A 15,312-nucleotide genomic window follows, 5' to 3' on the forward strand; every position below is an offset into this window, starting at 1 on the left:
CCTCTGCCTCCTGAGTGCCCTGCCAAAAACCTACTATTTTTGACCATGGTGGAATGTAAGCCCAGGTTGGTCTCTTAAGTCCTAGGCTCAAGTGATCTTCCTGTCTTAGCCTCCCCTGTAGCTGGGAGCACAGGTTCATACCACTGTTTTCTTGACATGCTAACAGAGCCCAGGGCCTCACAAAGGCTAGGCAAGGGCTCTACCACTCAACTATGCCTCTGGTCCCAGTAACTGAGTGAAGCATTCAAATCCAGCTTAGGTCTGGGGATGGATGCTTTGATTATACCTCATGTGTAAGCAGGTAATGGGGAGAGGGGTCATGGCCCACCAGAGGCCTTCCTGGTCCTGCTGAGGCAGACTCACCTGGCTTTTCGATTCCCAGAGAGGAAGTGCCTCTTGCTGACCCAGCATTCGGGCAATAACTGTGAGACTCAGTTGGCTTCGAAGCTGCCTGGGGGAGAAGAGCAAGGGTCTGAGTGGGGTGGGCTGGAGGTCAGGGGGTCTCTGACCGAGTAAGCATAGAAAAGACAAGACATCTGCCAAGCGAGGATAGTACATTTTCCTTTGGAGCTGTGACCCTCTCAGCTCTGTATGGATCTGTAGATTATCTGTAGATCTGTGTGGGTGAAAGGTCTACTCAAAAATGAACCAACATTCCTACCTTTGCGTAACATATATGTACAGAGACAAAACCAGGTGTGGCTCAAAGTGGCAGAGCAGAGCATGCAGGAGACCCTGGGGATTGAACCATAAACAAAGCAATAATCTAAGAAGGAAAATGTATTGATGGAGGGGATAAAACAACTAAGGAGGAAAATATGCAGATAGAGGGGAAAGGGCAACCGGAAGAAAAACACATTCCCTTCTCTGTTCTCTTTGTCATGCCCAGTGCACTGATTCTCAGATTTCAAAGAAATTCAAGCAGGGCAGGTGATTAGCTTTTTTTTTCTTCACCCACTATTCAGAGAACTAACTTTCCTTTGGGATTCCCCTCCTACCATCCTGACCTGATCCAGGCACCTGTGAGTGACTCAACCACTGAAGCAGTCTTTGGATCTTGTAGTTGGACAGTTAAGAGAGGATAGCTTCCCCGTGGGGTAGCTAATGTGACAGGTGATAACCTTATAGTGCTGGCTGTCCCCGTCTCCCAGTGGGACAGACTTCATGGGGGCCAGTAAAGAGAACAAGGGAGACAGAGCCCCAGGAATGTCCAAAGCCAGCTGTGCCTGAAGCCACCAGCCCCAGTTTCTAGAGCATTTGCTCCCTGAGCTGCTCGTGAGCCAGCATGGGCCTCCTTCCTGCTTCAGTCAGCGGAGCTGAGAGTCAGCCAGAAGGCTATGCTTAGTCAATGCTCACTCAGGACTGAGCCATCTTCTTGTCCGCAATGAAGGCCCCGGTGGGGCTTCAGATGTTAATGCTTGGGTCCTTAGGCATTTGGGAGCATAAAGAGAGGAAGGAAGAGATCAGAGGGTGGGACTGAGAATTGCCTCCAGGATCTCTGAGACTAGGTGACAGGACAAACTCCTCCTCAGGTCAAACTCTCAAGCCACAACTCTAATCAATCACCTGAGCTTTGCTGAGGAGATTGTAACATGTCATTCCATGTATCTACACACTGGTTTTCAGGCAGCAGTCAGCCCTTGAATGGAATTACTTATTCATTCATTTATTTTGACAAGGATGGAGCCCAGAGCCTTATGCAGGCCAGGCGAGTGTCATGCCACAAAGTTTCATTCTTTTTTTGTTTGTTCCTTTTTTGAGACAGAGTTTCTCTGTGTAGACCTGGCTGTCTGGAACTCACTCTGTAGACCAGGCTGTCCTCAAACTCACAGTGATTCACCTGCCTCTGTCTCCTGAGTGCTGGGATTAAAGGTGAGCGCCACCACTGCCCAACCAGAGTTTCATTCTTATCTCTTCTGGAGGGACCTGGCACCACACAGTGCTACGTAACCCATTCAGAATGGTGCACCAGAGAACTTCAGATGCTATTGTCTCCAACCATGCCAGGGAGAAAAATGATGAGAGGAAGGAAAGCAAATAAAGGGCTAGACGTCAGGCATGATGGCAAATGAGGAGAAATGCGGGCAGGAAACAGTACTGTTGCAGGACCTCTGACAAGTGCCTAGGAGCAGAAAGACCAGATGTGCAGCAGGTGCTAGGAAATGATTCCTTAAGGAGGACTTCCAGAGACAGGACTAACCCTGATCACTCCAGTTGGGACTGAAGGCTCCAGAGCAAGGTTCCCAGAGCCACACTTGCCTCAGTGACGGAGTGCTGAAGCGGGCCTCCACCAAGCTGAGGAGAACGGACTCAGATGCAGGGCCTGAGTTTTGCAGACTATGTTGTTTTTTCTTAATAACAGTAAAAAAAAAAATCCCAAGAATCAACAACACAGGGGCTCCTGATTTACTAGAAGAGCAGCAGGTGGTGCCGGCGCACATCTGAAGGGTTATGGTGGAAAGGACAAATGGCCACTCTGGGGGGTGAAGGACCACGGCGGGTGCTCACAGAGCTGACAGGAAGGAAAACTAAACTAATTCCCCGTGATTCTGAAGGCCAGTCCTGCTTCCCTGTACACAGGTACAAAAGAGAGAGGTACTCACAGGAGAAGCCCTGATAAACGGAATTGTAGACACACAACTACCTCCAGGTCTGGTCACTCTACTGTGGGGAAGATGACAACTACAAAAGACAGTCAGGGTGAGAACTCAGGTACATCAAGTCCCAAATGCACTGCTGGGCGTAGGGATGCTGTTGACCCTGGGTGTGCTCAAGTTGTGCTTTCCAGTCTGGGTGTTAGTTTCACGTGTCTGACTTGGGAAAACTCTACTGAGACATATGCTCAATGTTCTGTTTGTTCAATGAGGCTATCATATTGAAAAGAGGCTCAGCTGGTAGAGGACTTAGGTTTTTCAGATTTAGCAAATTAAAATACAGGACGCCCTGTTAAAGACAAATTTCAGATAAAGAATCTGTTTTTCTTTCTTTATAAAGGGATGCGTTATGTATTGTATTTGTACTGCATCTGGCAAATGAAGGGAAAACCAACCATTCCCCCATTTTTTACTGGGAAGACAGATTTCTGCCTGGGTTTAGCCTTGATCTCTTCCTACAGGGGTGTGCTGGGGGCTCCCAGAGCTTCCCGGGACTCTGAGAGCTAGAGGAGTTCTGCAGAGATGAGGTCAGGCATCTGAGCTGAGCCATAGAATGCGAGTCAGAAGCCCCTATCTCTGCTCCTCCGTGGCCCCCACTCTAGGCCCTGCCTGAACCCCAGCTTCCTCCTCCTCATGTACTAGACCCTCTGTGGCCTGCCTGTAGCTAGGACCTGTTTTCCAGCTGTTCCTGGGATCTAGGATCCGGCAGCAGCTGGGCTCACACAGTGGGAGGTAAATGGCTCCTCCAAGCTGCCGCTGCTGTGCTACAAAACTTACTGCCACAGTCAGGAGTCCTGCATCTGGGCTTCATTAATCCCCCCCACACCAAGGCCCACAGAGGGTGGGGAGGGCCTGGCCAGGGTGAGGGCCAGGGCTGGCAGGCCTCCCTCCCAGCAGTACGGGGTGGATCCAGAAGGGAAGAGGTAGGTGAGTGTGTGGGGTGGGGGTGGGGTCACACTAGAGCTGCAATCTAGAAAAGCAAACAACAACAAAAACCCCAAATAGCAGGCAGCATTGAGGGGGTGAGCAGATGTGAGGAACCCAGTCTAAGAGCAGCCCCCCATGCTGGCACTGTCTGTCTGCTGCTCACAGCCTTCCTGACGCTTCTTGAATTCCCAGTCCCACTGAGAAACAGGGACAGGGGGCCCCTTTTTAATTTGACAGATGCAGAGTTTATAAAGGGAAAAGGCAGAGGGGACCCACCCAATGTACCACCCCAGCTGTGCAGGGGGCAAGCAGAGAGCCCTGCCCAGACTGTGGGCTCTTTTTTCCACAGAAATTGCCTAACCCCACCAGGCAAAGCTTTCTCAGAACTCAAACCAGGCAAGCAAAGAAAGATGCAGAAGTCACTAGGGCCCTCCCAGCAGATGTCATATAAGGCAATAGGTTCCAGCTCAGGCCAGACCAAGCCAGGCCAGGCCAGTATTGGTCTCTGTCCCGCCCACCTCCAAGAGGCCTCTGTAAGACCAGGACACTGGACCATCACACAGAGGCGCCCAAAGCACTAGAAATTAGGAAACAATGTTCTCTAAACCTAGAGTAGAGGACTCGGGTACTTTGCTTCCAGACTGCTGCTGTCGGGCAGTTCTCAGGGACTGGGCACCCTGCACCCCTGCAGGAGCATCCGGGAAGGCAGAGTGCATGCTCTGGGATGTTAGGACAAAGGCACAGACCAGTATACCGCCTCCACCCCCCAGTGCTCTGTCTTCACTTCCTCAGAAGGGAACCAGGCCCTGCTGAGGATGAACTGCCCTAAAAGGCTGCCAGGCATCTGGCCAAAGGCGTGAGCTGCCTTTTCCAATGTGTCCAGGGCAGCACAGGATGCAGAAGCCTCGCTCTGCCTGCTCCTCTGGGAAATGCTATGTGGTGTCTGGCATGGCCTGCATCTTCAGGGCTACAGACACCTGTCAGACCACTGGCTCCTTCATCCCTGATGGGAATCAGGGTTTCTCTGTGTAGAACTGGCTGTCCCGGAACTCACTCAGTAGACCAGGCTAGCCTTGATCTCAGAGATCCACTTGCCTCTGCCTCCCGGGAGCTAAGATTAAAGGTGTGGGCCACCACTGCTGGGTGGGAGTTATCTTGAATGTGAGTGTAGGCTCCCCAGGCAGGAGGAACTAGGATTTGAGCTCAGCAGTTTGTGGAATCTTTCCTGCCCCTTGTACCGCATCTTGCCTGTATCTGCAAGCCCATGGCCATCGTGCAGCCTGGCATCCACTTGTGCTTGCACAATCACATGCGAGTGGAGGAGGAGCCGTGCACAATGTGGACTGGAAGAGGGAAACAGTGGCCATGGCCTGGGCTACAACCACTCACCTCACCAGGGAGCTGTTCCCCAAACGTGTGTGAGCACAGGAAGCCAGCCTCTCAGGAACTTACTGCATGGCCCTCTCCAGCAGCGTTCAGAAACAGACAGAGAATCAGTAAGATGGAGATTACCAGGGAGTGGTTTCCTTTGCAGAAGGAGGGGCCTAAGGGGATTTCTGGGAACCAGGTGACATTCTGTCCAGATGCTGAGTGGTAGTACACAGATGGCAGGTCCCTGAGTGGCCAGCTATGATACTTGTCTTTTTCTTCATACATAAGTAAACAAAATGGCGCCTATAGCAATGAACACCTAAGCCAAAGCCACACTAGCCTGAACCCTAATCTACTGCTCCTGGACTCATGTCATCATCTAAAGCTGTGGCCCTTCCCTCCAAGTGTTCATTTCTGTCACAGAAGTGCAACATCTGCCTGCCAGGCTGGTCCAGTTCATTCACTGGATAGACAAAGGAAGTTCTTCCTATATTTTGCCAAACATCTGCCCTTCTGGGACTCTGACCAGGTTTCTGGAGTCTGTGTTCTGGGAGCCGACTGGTGGGCAGGGCCGTCCCCATCCTTGAAAGCATTTGGTGTACTCAGACAGCTCTGTCCCCTACAGGCCCAAATGCATCACTCCCCCCCCCCATCTTTTTGATCATTCTCCTTTGTGTCCTTGGAAGACCCTGGCTGTCTGTGTTCCTTGTCAGGTGAACCAATCTGCACAGAGGACTGGAGACTGATGCTCATTTTCTTGGCAGCATGGGGCTCAAAGCAGTCAACAGATTGAACCCAACTCTTTTTTTCTTTTCACGCATCTTCCTGTGAAACCTCGTTTCTCAGACTCTGTTCTTACTTGTGCAGCAGGGACTCTCCCACTCAACCCTTCATTACGGTCAGCTGACATCTTCCGGAATCTTCAATTTGCTGTCAGTTCTATTCATGTTGTGTATGAATCTAACTATCATTCCACTCATCATCTCATTCAAGACATTGGTTTTGCTCCATCCAGACGACCCATTAGTAGAGTTCATGGACTAGGTGGCCACAGGAGGCTGCCCTGCTGGTGGACTCGTCAGCTTGTGCTTTTATGCTGTTCCCACAATGGGATCCTCAGAAAAGCATTCCAAGTCCCTTCCAGAAGCTCATGCAGTATGCTTTATTCCAAGGATACCTAGATACCAAGTTGTTCTTTTCTTTTTTTAAAATTTTGTTTATTGAGTTACAGGGTTTCTCTGTAACTTTGGAGCCTGTCCTGGAACTCACTCTGTAGACCAGGTTGGCTTTGAACTCAGAGGTCTGCCTGCCTCTGCCTCCCAAGTGCTGGGATTAAAGGTCCTGCCAATGAAGGGTCTGGGCACCCCACCTGCACATCTCCCAGTACAGTAGTGGGATGTGTGTTTGTGTGTGTGTGTGTGTGTGTGTGTGTGTGTGTGTGTGTGTGTGTGAGAGAGAGAGAGAGAGAGAGAGAGAACGTTCATGCACTCCTGTGTGTGTGTGGGGGGGTAGGTGCTGATCCTCACTCCACACTGTCATAGCTGTCATGTGTCACTTCCACACTGATACTTCAGTGTCCTCCAACCACTTCTGATTCCATATATAAAACCACTCTTCCATCCACAAAGAAACCAGAGTGAAACAGCACTCCTCCTTGAAAGCGAACTGCGCAGGTATGGGACGCAGACCCTCTGGTGGCCCCTGGCATTCTCCAGCAGTTCTGTCTCTGAGCCAGGCGACTTGCTTTGCTCTGTGCTTTGAGACCTAAGGTTACGGTGGGGAGCAGTACCGAACTCCAAGGGTGTCCCCCTACTAGCTAGACACCTCCCGCTGTGTCCTTTCTGCCTTATCTGCACAAAGGTCAGTACAGGGTCTCCCAGCCCAGCCGCCAGAGCCACCTTGTCTCTAGAATCTGAGGCTCAACACCCCTTACTTCTGTGTGCCTCATCACTAGGTGCTTACCCAGCCTCAGGAGCACGGCCACCTGCGCTCATTCTCACTCTCTTAACTCAAGGCTCAACAAAGCCAGCTAACCAGTAACACCTTCCACCCGCACCATCCCTGGGTGAGGGATGTCGCCTGAGCCTAGTCAGTCAGGTGAAGAGGACGGGGAAGGCAGCATCTCCGGGAAACTTTGAAGTAGATGCTCAGCCTGAGTTCAGACGGCTGCAAACTTTTAGGATATGGCAGATATGTGGGAGTGCACAGGGTGGGGGCTGGAGGGGAGCACAGAGTTTGGGAGAGGTGGTGTGGAAGAGTAAGCCCAAAGGCCTGGAACACACGTGTGTGCTTAGTTCTTAGAGGTCAGAAGACTAAAATACTGACGCTGGAGTTACAGATGGCCGTGAGCTGCCATGTGGGTGCTGGGGCACCAAACCTAGGCCCCTCTAAGGGCATCAAGTGGCCTTCACTGTCTGGCCATCTATCCAGTGCTCCCACGCCCACTCTGAAAGCATTTTCAGCAAAGGAGGAAATTGATAGTGTCCTGGAAGGAGGGTCTACTTGATTCTGCCACATGGCCTTCCTGAGGAGGTATGGAGCAAACAAACGTGCACACTGTGAAGCTGAAAGCTTCTCCTCACATCTTGTCAACACAGGAGACATGGTCTTTCAGTTCTGTGCTGGTCTACCAGGGGAAGAGCTCTGGGTGACTGTCAGGGTGGGTTTTGTGACATGTTTCAGTAAGCCTCCATGCATACCTCCATTTGACTGGGCGCTAAGTGGGTCTGGTCTTTTACTCTCCTCTGAAGGCCACAGGATAGCCACGTGCCTAGGATGTTTAATAGTTACAGGTGGTCCCTGGAGCCTGGGACACTGGTGTTCATCAGAGAAGCACAGTCCATGACTCCCTTCACCTTCCTGATGGGGCTCTTTCCGGTGGCAGCACGGGTTATTTCCACACATGAGCACATACTAGAGACCCTAGCTGAAGGCAGAATAGCGTGCTGTTCTTCCCAACAGCTCTGTGTCCCATCCAAGTGGAGTCACCTTCCCCACGCTGATTTCCCTTCAAGAACTCCCTCTTCCCATTGGCCCCACTTCAGGTGGCTGGCTTTACAATTTGTCGTCATTTCTCATGGTTAAGGAGGCAGTTCTGCACACTGTGGTGCATCCCCTGAAGTCTTGATCAAGGCAGGAGTGCAAATGCACCACACACATTCATGGGCATGGGCGTCAGTGGGAGTTCTTGCTTTGTACTTAACCAGTCAAGCAGATTCAGAGTGTGACAGCTTCTTGCACAACAACCCTTCTTCCTGGGGTCAGTCTGGGCACTGAGCCCAATGGGGCTGCCCCCAACAAGGGCAGAGCCAGGCAGCCAGCAAGCTCCTGTGTTACCACCATTGCTGCAGCTCTAACTAAAGACCCACAGCAAGACGTGAAAAAGAATTAGAAGCTCTTTATGAGGCAATTTGGAAGGATTGCCAAAACATACCTCAAAGCGAAAAGAACCTTCAGGGAGCTTGTGCGCACACACAGGCACCGAGACTAGAGATGGCAGGTGTCAGGGTCGTGCAACTCCTATCCACTCTATTCTTGGTACTGCTTGAATGCTCTATTTAGAAAACAAGCAAAAGCCTGGCAGTGGTGGCGCATGCCTTTAATCCCAGCACTCGGGAGGCAGAGGCAGGCAGAGGCAGGCAGATCTCTGTGAGTTCGAGGCCAGTCTGGTCTACAGAGTGAGTTCCAGGACAGGCTCCAAAGCTACAGAGAAACCCTGTCTCAAGAAACAAACAAACAGAAAAAGGAAAATAAACTTCTAAAAATGTATTAGTATTATTGTGCATGTGCACATGTGCCCACATACACACATGAAGTCCAGAGATCAACTCTGGATATCTATCTTCCTCAATTCCACTTTGCCTTATATTTTGAGAAAAATTCTCTGTTCTAGTTGGGTTTCTGTTGCTGTGATAAATATAAAGACCATGGACAAAGCAACTTGGGGAAGAAAAGGTGTTTCAGCTTCCACATCATATCCATCGTAAGGGCAGTCATGGCAGGAGCTTGGGTAGGACCCTGGAAGCAAGAAGTGAAGCGGAGACCATGGAGGAGCACCGCTCACCGCGCACCGCTCACCGTCCAGGTTTGCTCAGCAGGCTTCCGTATACTACCCAGGCCCACCTGCCCGGGGGTGGCACCGCCACAGTGCACTGGGTGCACCCACATAAGCCATCAATTAAGAAAATGCATTACAGACCTGCCTACAGGCCAATCTGATTCGGGCATTTTCTCAACTAGGTTCCTTTTCCCAGGTGACTCTAGCCTAACCAGGACAGTCTCTGACAGTTGGGCCAGCTAGGCTGACTGGGAAAACACCCGAGACTCTCCTGCCTCTGCCTCCCAGAGCAGAGATTACAAATCTGACTTTACATGAGTGCTGGGCATCCAAATTCAGATTCTCATGACTGTACAGCAAGACACTACCTGCTGAACCATCTCTTTATTCAGCCTCCCTCCCCTCCCCTCTCCTCCTCCTCTTCTCCCCTCCTCTGCCTCCTCTCCGACAGTCTCTCATTATAGTATAGATTGGCCTGGAATTCATTATGTAGCTCATGCTGTTTCCAATTCAGGAGTCCTCTGGTCTCAACCTCTCCAGTACTCAGATTATAGGTCACCATGCCTGTCCTTTTTGGTGTGTGTGGGGGAGAGGGGAGTGGGCACGATCTCACTGTGTAGGCTGAGTTTGCCTTGAACTCAAGATCTTCTTGCCTTAGCCTCTTGAGAGTTGGGATTACAGGTCTGTCACCATGGCCAGCTAATCTAAATAAATAACACACATCTAAATGAGGAACCTTTTTCCCCAGCAAAACTTGTGGCCTGGGGCACACTGCTGTCACATCTGTCTGAAATGCAGGTGGAGGACGTCCCACTGTACTCAAGGTCATTCAAGAGACACTTGTCATAGGCCTAAGAATAGTCAGTACCTCCTCCTCCTCCTCCTCCTCTTCCTCCTCCTTCTTCTTCTTCAAGACAGGATTTTTCTGTGTAACAGCTCTGGCTGTCCTGGAACTCACTTTTCAGACCAGGATGGCCTCAAACTCACAGAGATCTGCCTGTCTCTGCCTCCAGAATGCTGAGATTAAAGGTGTGTGGGCCACCAACGCCTAGTTGAAATCAGATCTTCTATGTGTGTGTGGTTTTAGGTAAGGCGTTCCTATTCAAGATGCAAAGACTACATTATACAGAAGTCCCAGGCAGTGTTCTGTCCTGGAATTTGCTTTGTAGACCAGGCTGGATTTGAACTCACAGAGATCCTCCTGCTTCTGCCTCCCAAGTGATGTGACTAAAGGTGTGCATCACCACCACCCAGTAAAACTAAAATTTTAATAAATTAAAAAACAACTTTCAAAAAATGGGACAATTTATAACCTTAGGAGAAAATACACTGTAACAAATATGATAAGTCAATGTAGTTAAGAAGATTAGGAATACCAGGTCATTCACAGTAAGGGGACACCACAGCCAGCAGGGTTGAAAAGCTGCTCAGCTTCATTGGGGATCAGGGAGGTGAAAGTGAAAACATGGGGTGCCATTTTCTACTCATCAGATTGATTAAAACTTAAAATTGAAATCGAGACTATACAGCATTAGTGAGTGTATGGTGGGCATGTTTTCATAACTGGCTAGCAGTATTAGAGATTGGTCCATCTGTTTTTTGCTGGTGTCAGGCTGAGAGGAACAGCTAAGGCTGCCTCTGCTATCTTCCAGTTATTATGGGGAGATCAAATGGTGGTTGGTGGGTGAGGTGTGGGGCATGACTGCTTTAAAATGACCCAGACAGCACAATGGCTGTCTTGAGGTTGATACAAAGATGCAGCTAAAGATGAGGACTTACAATTCTGAAGGCAGCAAGCACAGGTGTGAGTGTGACAGGCGTGAAGGGGAAACCAACCATCTCCAGCCTGCTCTCTGGAGCACATGTGCTGTGAGGGATGGCTGAAATCTCAGGGGTCTGGGCTGAGTGGACAGGTACATCCTGAGGTATGGACAGAGCTGCCGTGTCAGAAGAGCCTGAAGCTGAACCCAGTGCGGCTATGTCTGACCCACCAAGTCAGTCCAAGTACACTGGCCTCATGGGCCCTGGGGTGTGAGGAGGGAGGTCAGAGGGGAGCATCCACAAAGGACAACTGTCAAGTGCCTATTCAGGACAGGGCTGGGAAGGGGGCAGGGTCTGTGCCAGGGCACTCCCTGTGGCTATGAGAGGGGGCAGGAGAAGGAATGCGGAGACAGAGGAGACAAGGCCAAGTCCAGCCAATAGGTCCTATCTCCTGGATGGGTTTGTTTGTTCACTTCATTCATCATTTCAAAAGAATCTCACAAAACACCAGCAGTCTGCCAGGCACAGGCTGGGATTGGGGGATATTGCAGTGATCCTGACAAGGCACCTGCCCTGGAAGTGACTTGGAGGGAAGAGGGAGTCCAAAAAGGGAAATAACTAGTAAGATAATTTCTGGCAGAGAAATGCTGTGCAGAAAATAAAATGGTGATGAATTAGGAGTAGGGGTGGGTGGTGGGAAGAGGAAAGATGTCTGAGTGACAAAAAAACCCGGCAACCAAAGGCAAGGGGGGAGCCCCAGAGAAGGAGGCGGGCACTGCAGGCAGAAAAGGGCCCCAAAGAAGGAGGCGGGCACTGCAGGCAGAGGCTAATTGCATAAGACAGTGTTTTGCTAATAAGACCATGTTAAGAAAATTAGGCTTTTTTCATTTGTAAAGAACTCATTAGTGAATTCTATTTTTAGTTCTTCCTCTGAGAGGTTGGAAACTAGGCAGGCATTTGTTTGTTGGGACTGGTAGGAAGATTCTAGGCCCTCAAAGAACCCCATGGGGATGAGCATCAGGAAAGGAGGCAGAGAGGTTGAGGGGTACCCACCTGGCCCGGGGAGTCACGTCCAGAAAGAACTGCACGAGGACCAACAGGTTGTGGTGGTGGTCTGAAACCCAGCTGAGGGCGCTGCACAGCGGCTGGAGCTGTGGGGACAGAGGCACCCTGACCCTGTGGGCTGCTGTAGGAAGCTGTCTTCACCTCTGCCCTGCTCCCCAGATCATGAGGGCCGGGGACTCCTGAAGAAGCTGCAAGTGCTGCCTTCCCCATCTAGGGTGCACTAAAGGCGAGGCAGTCCCCAGTGGCAGAGCCCAGGCTGTGGTACCTTTCCAGGCCACTCTTGGATGTTTTCCAGCAGTAGGAGCAGGAGTTGCTGGAGGTCAGTCTTAGGCAGCAGGCGCAACCCCACATCCAGGCCTGCACGGCACAGCAGCTCCATCAGGCCCAAGATGCTGGCATCGGTGTAGGACTTTGGCTGGACTAGGAAACACAGGATCAGGAACTGGAAGGAAAGAGAAGTAGGGATGGGCCAGGGGGACATGGAATGAGGGAAGAGCCAAGGGGACACAAAGTGAGGGAATGGACTGTGGGACCAGTTCCCTAGTGACCAGTGGGGTACCTGTTCTGTGAACCACTTTGGCCATACTGGCAGTTAGAAGTAGACTGCAGGCTTTCTGCAGCCTGGGTACCAGGGCCACCATTGAGCCTATAGTGGTGCTGAGCTGGTTCACTGTAGGCACCTGGTGATGCTACCCAACTAAACTGCGGAGTAGGTCTGGGTTCACCCCAACACTTGGGGGAGATGCAAGAAAAGAAAGTTTTGCTCACCTTGTAGATGTAGCTCAGCTTAATGTTCAAGGCCACTTCCTGGGGAGAACTGTGTGTCTCCCCCCTGCCCACGCTGGCCTCACTCTCAAGCACTCTGACACAGAACAGAAGTAGTATCAGTATACATGACAGGAGATGCACAAGGAGAAAGGGCAGAGCCAGTGGAGCAAAGAATGCACAGAGGACCCACTGTTCAAGGCCACTGTTGATGTGTGTCCTGTCATCATGGGCTAAGACAGATAGAACTTCCCCTTTCCCCAAGTAGAGGCTTAAAAACATTTATTGTGGCTGGGTGGTGGTGGTGGTGCACGCCTTTAATCCCAGCACTTGGGAGGCAGAGGCAGGTGGATCTCTGAGTTCAAGGCCAACCTAGTCTACAAAGTGAGTTCCGGAATAGTCAGGGCTACACAGAGAAACTCTGTCTCAAAAACAACAAAATAAACACATAAAACCCATTTATTATGCCACTGGGATTCTGAAAGTCAAGAATCCAGGGGCAGTCAGCTGATGGGGGTGTGTCATTTTCAAGATGCTGGGTGAAGCCACTTTAGTGTCAGGCTTGCCCAAGCTGGGAACCTGTCTCTCAGCTCATCCATGCAACCCCGGATTGGGAAGTTCCTGGTTCCTTGCCACATGGGGCTTCTCAACATAGTGACAGGAGTCCCTTCCCCAGAGCTGGAGGGAAGTATACCTATGGCAGCTGTAGCCTTTAGACCCAATCTTGAAATGACATCCCATTGCTCTTACTGACTTCTGACAGTCACACAGGCCGGCCTGACCTGGTGTGGATATGGGCTACACAAGATCATGGGGAGAATACACCACTGAGTGGGTGGTCACTGGGTGACTGCCTCCTATATGCTTGACATTCAGATGAGGTCTCCAGCTTCAGCATTCTGGGACCTCTACAGAGCAAGAAGTCCTACCTCTGACCCGCTAATGATCAATGGTGCTACCCACTAAAAGAACCACACAGTAACTCATGGGGGACTCAGCAAGTGAGACAAAAATCAGAACATTGCTAATACCTACACACCCCACCAAAACCTGTTTTTTTTTGTTGTTTGTTTGTTTGTTTGTTTTTTGAGACAGGGTTTCCCTGTGTAGTTTTGGAGCCTGTCCTGGAACTTGCTCTGTAGACCAGGCTGCCCTTGAACTCAGAGATCCACCTGCCTCTGCCTCCTGAATGCTGGGATTAAAGACGTGCACCACCAACGCCCTGCCAGAGCCTGTTTTTTATGTTGCATCTAACAAGTTATTTGTGAACAGGCCCACACGGCCAGTCCCTCCAGTGATGGGGCAGATGTACTCAAGCAGAGCTGAGGATGGTGGTTGGGGGTGGGTGAAGAAATCCCTTCCCTGAAGACCAGAGTCACATCTTTGCTGCTCCTAGCAAAGATGGTACAGGCATGAATGGACAGTCCTGAAAACTTCCTAGATTGCTAAATGATTCTCTTTCAGACCAAATGTACGTTAGCCACTTCAGGTCTGTTAAGTAGATTTCAGGTAAAGCTGCCCTCTGCTGCACGGACTCTACCAACACTGCTGCTGCAGACCCTGCCCTGACTTCTCCACTCTTAGGAACCTGCTTAGAGTCCCTGAAAGCAGTGGGCCCTCAGCAGCTGTGGATGCTGAGGGCGACAATGACACTGCTGCAAAGTTACAGGCTCTAGTATAGTTGCTCTGGTGCTGGGCACTGTCAGGCACCTCTAAGCAGCTTCAGGAAGTTTACCTTTTCTTCACTTCTTGGCCCTGGCATTTCACAGAGGGGAAAGAGATCTCTTACCTACATCCCTGGGAAGTTGGTACCAACAAGCCAAAGTTGGTAGTGGGGAAGCTGGCTGGGGCTGGGCTCAGCCTTTCTTTTGGATTTTAGCATTTATTAGGACCAGAGAATGGGTGAGGTTAGGGTTTGCACATCTGGGTGTATACTGGACCTGCGCCAATATGTGAGTGGGTGTCTTGGTTCGTACCAGCCTGAGAGCAGGCACCGGAAGCAAGCATGGGTGGGCATGTTTTCAGATATTCACAAAGAGTCAGGCAGCCATGGGCTGCTGCAGAGAAACAGACTTTCAGACAGCTTGATGCTGCCAAAGGGAGAAGGAGCAAAGAACGTGTTAGCTGGCGATATGTCACTTTAGAACTGTCTGAGGAAACGAAGTGTGGCTGTGACAGAGCCCTCTCCTCCTTGGGAAGGGATGCCAGACTTCTCAAGAAAAGCTACCTTACCTTGTGAGTGCCAGATATTTTCCAGCCCTTCTTTTTCTGGACAGCAAAATCCATAAGGGCCCTTTACTCACTGCCGGAATCTATAACTGCTATTGTGATTTATTTACATATTTGGCAGTGCTGGGTAATGAACCCAGGGCCTCATGCCTGCTAGGCAAGCATTCTACCCTGAATTATATCCTGTGACTGCTATTCTACATGTAGCAGTGGCTAATTTCCATGACCTCACCTAGTAAGGCCACAAAGCACCAGGAATCCAGGGCCCCTCGATTCCCATTCTTCCAGCCTGAACTCAGCAGTTTAGGAGAGAGCTGACAGTTCCATAGTCAACTTCTTCCCCTGTCACTGATGACACCACTGCCTACCTTAACGACCTGGAGTCTGAGTCTCTGCCACATTGTTTTAAACTCATAAAGTAATCTTACAAGGGATGTATCAACTGGCCTCTTCTTATACATCAACAATTTGCTTTCCTAGAAG

General features: G+C 50.5%; 1 protein-coding gene across 8 annotated transcripts in view; it reads right to left on the reverse strand.

The window, feature by feature from the left end:
• The window catches only part of Fam178b (family with sequence similarity 178 member B), a 110,112-nt gene that overhangs the window by 22,805 nt on the left and 71,995 nt on the right, over positions 1-15,312 (reverse strand). For all 8 annotated transcript variants that reach the window (XM_040729351.1, XM_040729350.1, XM_040729353.1 and 5 more), the window contains 4 exons: positions 12,604-12,697; positions 12,101-12,277; positions 11,824-11,921; positions 364-451 (listed from right to left, as the gene is read on the reverse strand). In XM_040729351.1, coding sequence (XP_040585285.1) covers positions 364-451; positions 11,824-11,921; positions 12,101-12,277; positions 12,604-12,697 — 457 coding nt within the window. The remainder of the gene's footprint in view (positions 1-363; positions 452-11,823; positions 11,922-12,100; positions 12,278-12,603; positions 12,698-15,312) is intronic.

Source organism: Mesocricetus auratus, unplaced genomic scaffold, assembly GCF_017639785.1.
Source record: "Mesocricetus auratus isolate SY011 unplaced genomic scaffold, BCM_Maur_2.0 Super-Scaffold_100021, whole genome shotgun sequence".
In the NCBI taxonomy this organism is placed as follows: domain Eukaryota; kingdom Metazoa; phylum Chordata; class Mammalia; order Rodentia; family Cricetidae; genus Mesocricetus; species Mesocricetus auratus.